This window comes from Porites lutea, chromosome 4, assembly GCF_958299795.1.
Source record: "Porites lutea chromosome 4, jaPorLute2.1, whole genome shotgun sequence".
Lineage (NCBI taxonomy): Eukaryota > Metazoa > Cnidaria > Anthozoa > Scleractinia > Poritidae > Porites > Porites lutea.
Genome location: NC_133204.1, coordinates 9,265,781 through 9,273,280, shown reverse-complemented (window position 1 = coordinate 9,273,280; position 7,500 = coordinate 9,265,781). Strand labels below are relative to the sequence as shown.

Genomic DNA, 7,500 nt, shown 5'->3' with positions numbered 1-7,500 from the left:
CGCACTATGTGTAGCCGAGAGATTTTCACGAAAAATGCCGGCAACAGCAGATTTTCGACTCAGACCTCAAAGGGGCGTGGCATTATAACCACGTGACATTTACTCCGATCGCCAAAAATTTTATGTTATATTGTAGATTGATCTATATGTTATCCATTCTATGTATTAGACTTACGATAAAAGTAAAGGTGGGGATACAAGAGAGCTTCAAAGTAGGATGGTACCTCCTAAAAAAAACTGGGTCGAGTCACCTTAAGTGGGAAGTTCACAAGAGAACTGTGTTATAGAAAAGTCATCAGTAACGAAGAAAAAACTTTTAGGAAGCCCATAGTTTATAAGCCCCCGGATTCTATATAGGCTTCCTTGCCATTACCACTTTAAACATTTGATTTTGTACATAATTTAGTTAGAACAGTGTATATTATCTTTAATGTGTCATAAATTGCTGTATACTGTTGTTGGATTTGTGGTTAATGGCAAAAATAAATGAATGGATGAATTACCGGTAGCTTTACTGCCCGTTACTTTACCCAACTGTGGGAGAGTCCAGAAGTGGCGATGTGCACAAAACCATCTTAAAACATAGTAGTGAGTGATCGGACAATAGGCCACTTGCTAAGAGGTCACGTGACCAAAGCTTCCTTTAAACAATGAGTTGGAATCTTGTTGATGCCAAAAATTGACAGAGCACATAAAAATTATCTTACACCCGAAATTTGAGACGAAACGCATTTATGGGAGATATTTTATGACACTTTGATTTTTCAGCAAAGTAGTCTGATTTGTCTTGGCCATCATGCTGGAGAGCAAGAGTATGCCCTCCAACATGGCGGCCAAAACTACTTTTTGCTTGTATCTTGTTGAATGTTTGATAGTTACGCTCAGACGTGCTGAAAAAAGTTACCACATCATCTTTTCAACTATTTCCTTGAAGTTTACGTGTAAAATTTCTGTTCAGAAAGAGGTAATTCATAGTTTTAAAAAAATCATATTTTGGTCACGTGACCAGCTACGAACTTACTCATCTGAAGAAAATGGTGCGGGTTTGAAAAACTAAATCACTATTATTTTGTTAAAGATATGACCCAGTAATGGTTTTTTGAAGGCACAATCATATAATCATAATCATTTTTTCTTCATTTTCAAAATCATATAACTTTCATTTTCATAAAAATGATGTCACACGACCTCTTACTTGGCCTATTCAAACGTCCAAAGAGGCTCAGTTGACCACCAGTTCAATTTACTGGAATCTGGGCCAATGACAACACGCAGAAACAAGGTGTCGTCCTTAAGATACCCCCTTGTCTTAAGTTTTTCGTGAGATACGAAATTAGGAATCCCAAGATTACAGCAACTATTTTCCTTGGGCCTTTCCGTGACTTTATGTGTAAAGGAAAGATCAACATTTTGCCGTAGGTGGCGTTGTTGATCGATAAGGGTAAACGTCACAGCTGTAATGAAGGGCCACGATAACAAAGAATCATATTCCCCTGCCATTACACTAAGGAATACTGACATGTGAGTGTTCTCTGCAGTCCCGTTACCGTTGGGATAGAGAAGTAACTGCATTTTGTAACCACAACTTTCTGTGTAGAATGGGTCGCTTTGCAAGAAGTTACCCAATTCCTTTGTTTGCCTCAATACCTCAGAAAAATTTTGAATTTCCCACAAAAAACTATTTGTCTTTTTCATCTGCATCACCTTCTCTTCTACAACTACGTTCACCTGCCCTTTATTCATTTTTTCTTTCAACTGCCTCTCAAACGTTTCCATTTTCTTCTCCAAATTGCATGTTGTTTCTTGAGTATTATATAGTTGAGCCAGAGTGCCGTCCAGTTGCGTTTGTACGTCATTCAGCTGAATTTTAGTTTGGTTCAGCTCACCTTGTGTATTTGCTAACTGCTTTTGAGTGTCGCTCAACTTCACACAGGCTAAAGCAAGATGTGCCTCGGTAGAAGATTGAAGATGGGAAGCCAATTTTTTACGTTGAATCTGCAAATAATGTGCACATCATTACCACTTTCATTCCCAAAAGTTTGTCGTTTTGTTTATCACAATGCAATTGGCCGTGCCGGAGCTTCGACTGGTTATGCGAGACCGCTTGGTCAGAGACTATAAAAACAGGGAAAAGTGAATCGATATTGTGTGATCAAAAAGCCCAACCGAAACAAACAGCTGGCTTACGCCTTACCCAGTCTCTTGATTTTTCTCTTTGCTGACTGGTTACTTCGCGACGAATTTTGGAAGAACTCGGGAACGACTGGCCAAAGGGGACGAGGTGTTTGGAATAATAGAAAAATACTTTTTTAAAAACTGAAAAGTGGCCACTACTTATAAGTACACTGGGTTTCATAATGCTACTTATGATATGCATTATAACAAGTCAAAGTCTCACATAGATTAATATATTCCCAGAAACTAATTACAACGGAGCTCAAGACTCACACCTTTGTATCGCAGCCCACTGAAAAATAAGGGCAGGGAATCATGGTAAGTGGGCAGTCAGTTTCAATGTGATGTCCAATCTAAATAAAGAGATGAAACTCAATTATTAGTGTTAACTAAATGAATAAACGTCATTTCCTATTGTTCTTACACACAACGGGCTTGAAGAGGATAACTATATCAGTTTGATGATTTGCATTAAAATCTACTGTTACTGTTATCTGTGGCAAATGTCATAACAGCAACAACTGCATACCCCAACAACGTCCCATTTCCTTACTCTAGAAAGGAACAGCTGCTATTTTCAATGATGCGTCAAGAACTAGGTTATGAGAAAGAAAAGAAACAACCAATCTATTTTGCTATCTTCTAACTTTACCTCCTCTCTTGCAGTGATCTGACCACACCCATTAGAACAATCGATAGGTATCTTCTGACATTCACTAACATGTTTCTGTGGACAAGGTGAAAGAAGTATAATTATTATCAGTTCCATGAAAAAAAACACTCTGCCTCTCATTTGGACAATTCTAGATTAACTTTTAATCCCAGGAAAAGCATGCTAGGTATGCTAGGCCCCCACTTCCCCAAACATTCCACTACGCTTCAAGACAGTGCACCTACTCATCCATGGAGTAGTAGTGCAATCTCGTTACAAATAACCACAAAGAAGAATTATGCAGATTGAGTAGGGTGTTATCCACCAACAACATCTGAGGTCTTCATAATTCTTCATATCAAATACAAGCCAAATTCAATAGCATTGTGTTATTATTTATTAAAAATACATGTGTTTCTAACTCCTTAACATCCTTTTTTCCTTATAGACTTTCTTACAAAAACATTTGGCTCTTTCTTGGCAAGAGTTTCAGAATATGAAGAAATGTTTTTTTTCCTTGCAGTTACTCCTCAAAAAGTAGATGACATCCATTGTGTATTCATGCACTTCTGACTTAATTATTCTGTTCAGTTTTACAAATTCAGCTATTTCATCTTCGGAATAGCCATAAACTCTTTTGCCATTTTCTTAAGTCCTGCATTCACACCATAACAGCAAGGCTGTCACTCTCCTGCCTGGAAATGAGGTTCCAATTGCATATTGGCAAAGAATATACAACATTACTGATTTAAGGTATAACTCCTGCATCTTCCAAATTTGGTCAGTGCCAGCTGGTTAAGAAGAACTAGCTATATAATAGGGGATTAAAGACAATCATGCAGAAATGGCAAAATTTTTGATGAGTATTAATTTTTTATTTATAATGAATACATTTTGCCCTAAGCCCTTCATTAAATCAGGGTTGCATTACATTATTAAGAAATTTAATAACAAGTTTACAAACAAGCAAGGTATAAATAAAGATTGCAAAGTTGGTGATTGAGAAAATCACTACTGGTACTTGTAAATCGCTGCGCATAGTGTGTTCAGCGATGTTTGGTGTCTTGTTCAGCTAATTGTTAGGCGTCTTGGCATAAGTTTTCTGTTTCGTTTTTTTTGATCCTACAATTTTAGAAACTAGCTGGGATCACCATTTTTTTTATAGGGATCCCCTCATATCTGCATTTGGGCTTAGAAATGTTCAATATCAAATTTTCAATATACAAATAATTTACACTTCATTAATTATTGTAAGACTCTACAAAGCCCATCCTTAAAATTTTGTTATCTTAACCCAAAAACAAATCACACTACACAAATTACCTCTTCATCACACTTAATATGCTTCTCATTGCAGTAACCACAGTGCACTATTCTCCACTGACACAACTTAGCTGCATGATCACCCACAAGTATCCTTTTCATTTGAAAGTTACAATTAGAATTAGGGCAAGTGATAATCTTGTAACCACAGATGCCGAGATGGACCTAGAAAAGGTGAAAAAAGGTATTGAATTAGATTTACACCCTCATTGAAAAAAGGTCACTAAAAAATTCCAGAAATTTCATTAAAACAATATGAGAGTAAACTGGGTTTCACTTTAAGTGAACAGAGAACATATGGATGTGTTACCCCTAATAACTCTGTAATAATAAAATGCTGCAAGAATATAACTGGTACACCTGGTAGACAAAAGTAATGTTTGATATAGCCTGGAGCTAATGGAGTGGCCCATCAGGCTAGAATGTTTTAACTGCAAGTTGTTTGATAGACAAGTAACATTAGCCAAGATATTACACAAATGTTTGTGGAAATATATGTTGGTTAAGGCATGCATGACTGCCGCAACCTTGTAAACTTCATCACAGCTTAATGCCCAACGAGAACTTAGCAGTTTTTTTTAAATTTTCATCTCACCCTGCATCCTACATGCAACAAGAAAAACAGGGAACAGATAGTTTAGATAAATGTTTCTCTTTAGTCTTTGGAAATACTTCATGGTTAGGAAATAACACGTACTTCTAGGGGTATACAATGGCACATTTGATACTCTGTGAGACTGCGAGACCTAGGGTTTCAAAATTCAAGACCAACACTTAAGAAATTAAACACTCTGAGACGCAAAATCACCCGAAAACGAGACTTGGAGACCTATCATAAATGCTTCCGAGATTTCGAGATCAGGCCAAAATTTTCTGAGACCCCCGTTAATTATTGAAGAAGGATTCTATACCCCCTCTTCTTGTGCAACTCTACCTTACCTCTGCATGTCTGGTCTCTCCAGTCCACGCACACCCTTTACTAGGGCACTTCACAATACAAGACAGAATATTTCTTTCAGTGGCTTTATCAGGAAATATATCCTTTATAAAAACAAATTAATAATCATGACAATCAATCATCTTTGTAAGACAAAAGTTGATGCTAACACTAGCTCTGCCACATGAAAAGGTAGTTTACGCCTAAACCAGCTTAACCCATCAGGTCAGTGAAGGTGTGGAGGATTCCAAGTCACCCATCAGGATATAAAAGAAGAATTGTCAAAGGCCCATGCAAATGGCCAGCATGCAAACTTATAGGTAGTAGTTGTAACACACCAATTGCAGACCCCCCAATGATCCATCTATCTGCACTTCCCGCGTCTCAGACTCATAAATTTCCAAAAAGATGCATAATTTAGTCCTGCATGCAATCCTTTGGACACAAAAAATTACCACAAAACAAAATCTGTTTACAAAAAACTTTGCAATATTAGGGACCTTAAGCAACCTAGACGACAAGCCAAGTGGACGCTGCCCGGAAGTGTTCTCACAAAGCCAGCAACTTCTACGCATGTCAGTGATGTCGTCCACGTGGCGTTCAGGAGGTGACAATTAACTGTTGATTTGCTGTCCTCGGGTGAACATGAGCATTCAAAGCAATTTTTGTTGTTTCTGTGCCCATTTTACCTTGTTTAATACTAACATTTGAAAAAAGAAAACATAATTTTTTACTTTTTGTTGAAGGTTGGGCTATTGGAGCAAGAGATTTTGAGAGCAAGATTTTCACTGTATTTCGTATGTACTGTTCCCGGTTAACTTGATCAATGTGAATAGAGTGGTATATCTGTATTAGATAAATGAATTGGACTGTACGGAAATCTTGTCTCCGGCAATTAAACTCCTGTAAAATGTATAGGACAACAAAACCAGCTCTGTTCTGTTTGATTCGATTCAAGCCTTTTCATCTGATAAACGGTTTACTGATTTAAATCCTTTGGATAGTAGGAAAAATTCTTAGTCATCAATTGTGTTGTTCTCTGCAATGCTAAAAAGAAATAACTCTCGTATTTCTTTAAACGAAGCCGTTCAGTGCAGTCTACCTACGTCGGTGACGAGCTGAGACGGGAGCTTGCTTAAACATCTGTTTTTGCCGCTTTGGATGACATTCTCGACCCAGACGTCACTCATTTTCTCTCGTTGTCCTGGCTACTTAAGGTCCCTATTAAGCCAAGTAAGTATAGTGTGTGATCATACAGCCAACTCTATTACAGGCTCACTGTTCATCAAGGCTGCTGCCAAAGAAAATTTTTTGGGGAGCCCCTTGAGCTCCTAAAATAAACTTGTAGGAACCCATGCCACACTCCAGGGGCCCATTGATTGATAAACTTAAATAAGTAAGCAGATGCTCAAAACTTGATTTACGCGTCTCGATTCATTCAAGTTTGGAATTTCCAGAAAAGTGCTTGTTTGTTTACTTTTATCAGCAGAAATTTTTGGCCTACAGTCGAAGAACGCACGTTTTTACGTTTTCATTTATAAAAGCATAAAATGAGCAGGAAATTCTGTCGTTCCTTCATTGGAAGTAGGCAAAGAGGCCATTGCCATAAGAATCATAAGTTTTAGGCAACAGTGCGGGCTCCTTGTTTAAAATTTTAGTTGCCCACAAGCAAATTGTAGGAGCCTCAGTGAGTGGTGACCAGGCGCTCATAAGGCAGCTGCCTTGTTCATGTTCAGTGTTTACAGAAGTGTTAGTTCTTCAACTTGTCACACATGTTTTCTGTCTTAATGTCCTGTTGCTTGCACACAAGTTATTTAAATTTACTGCATGAAAATTTAATTTTTCTTTGGTGAAATTTAATAAATGCCACTGAAGAAAAAAGTTACATGCCTGGAGGGGCAAACACAGCTCTCATTTGCGGGTTAACATCAAGAAGAAAAAGGACAAGAACCAGCAAATGCAACTGAACAAGATGATGCTACAAATGCTACAACAGCCCAAGCTTAATCCAAGGAAACAAAATTCTTCAAGCCGTGGCTGAAAAAGTATTTATGGTTGGTTTACTAGAAAAATGGCAATTACAGCTGTACATGTACTGTCGAGTCTGCATGGAGACTTAGGGAAATATAACAGAATGAGCAAGGAAGCCCAGTGCCAAAATTTTCAAAACACCACGCTTGTTGGAACTTAGAAATCCAAGGATGAAATTATGAGACAACACGAGCATTGAACATGAACATTCTAGTCTTCCTTTATTCCTAGTTCTCACTCCTGAGCAAGCACATCCATGTACACGTAACATATGACTATGACGTAACTTCGCGCAATGTAACACAACAATAACAAAACAAAGTTATGATATAACAACGCTCACTCGAGATGTTGGTCTCCTCAGTTGAACACAAGATGGCCC

The 7,500-nt window shown here is 37.8% G+C and overlaps 1 protein-coding gene across 1 annotated transcript in view; it reads right to left on the bottom strand.

Moving 5' to 3' along the window:
- Positions 1-1,200: 1,200 nt before the first annotated feature.
- Positions 1,201-7,500, bottom strand: part of LOC140934152 (TNF receptor-associated factor 4-like) — a 13,222-nt gene continuing 6,922 nt past the window's right edge. The window contains exons 3-7 of the mRNA XM_073383827.1: positions 5,090-5,191; positions 4,151-4,315; positions 2,828-2,902; positions 2,451-2,528; positions 1,201-1,995 (exon numbers count right to left, since the gene is read on the bottom strand). Of these exons, the coding sequence (XP_073239928.1) occupies positions 1,201-1,995; positions 2,451-2,528; positions 2,828-2,902; positions 4,151-4,315; positions 5,090-5,191 (1,215 nt within the window). The remainder of the gene's footprint in view (positions 1,996-2,450; positions 2,529-2,827; positions 2,903-4,150; positions 4,316-5,089; positions 5,192-7,500) is intronic.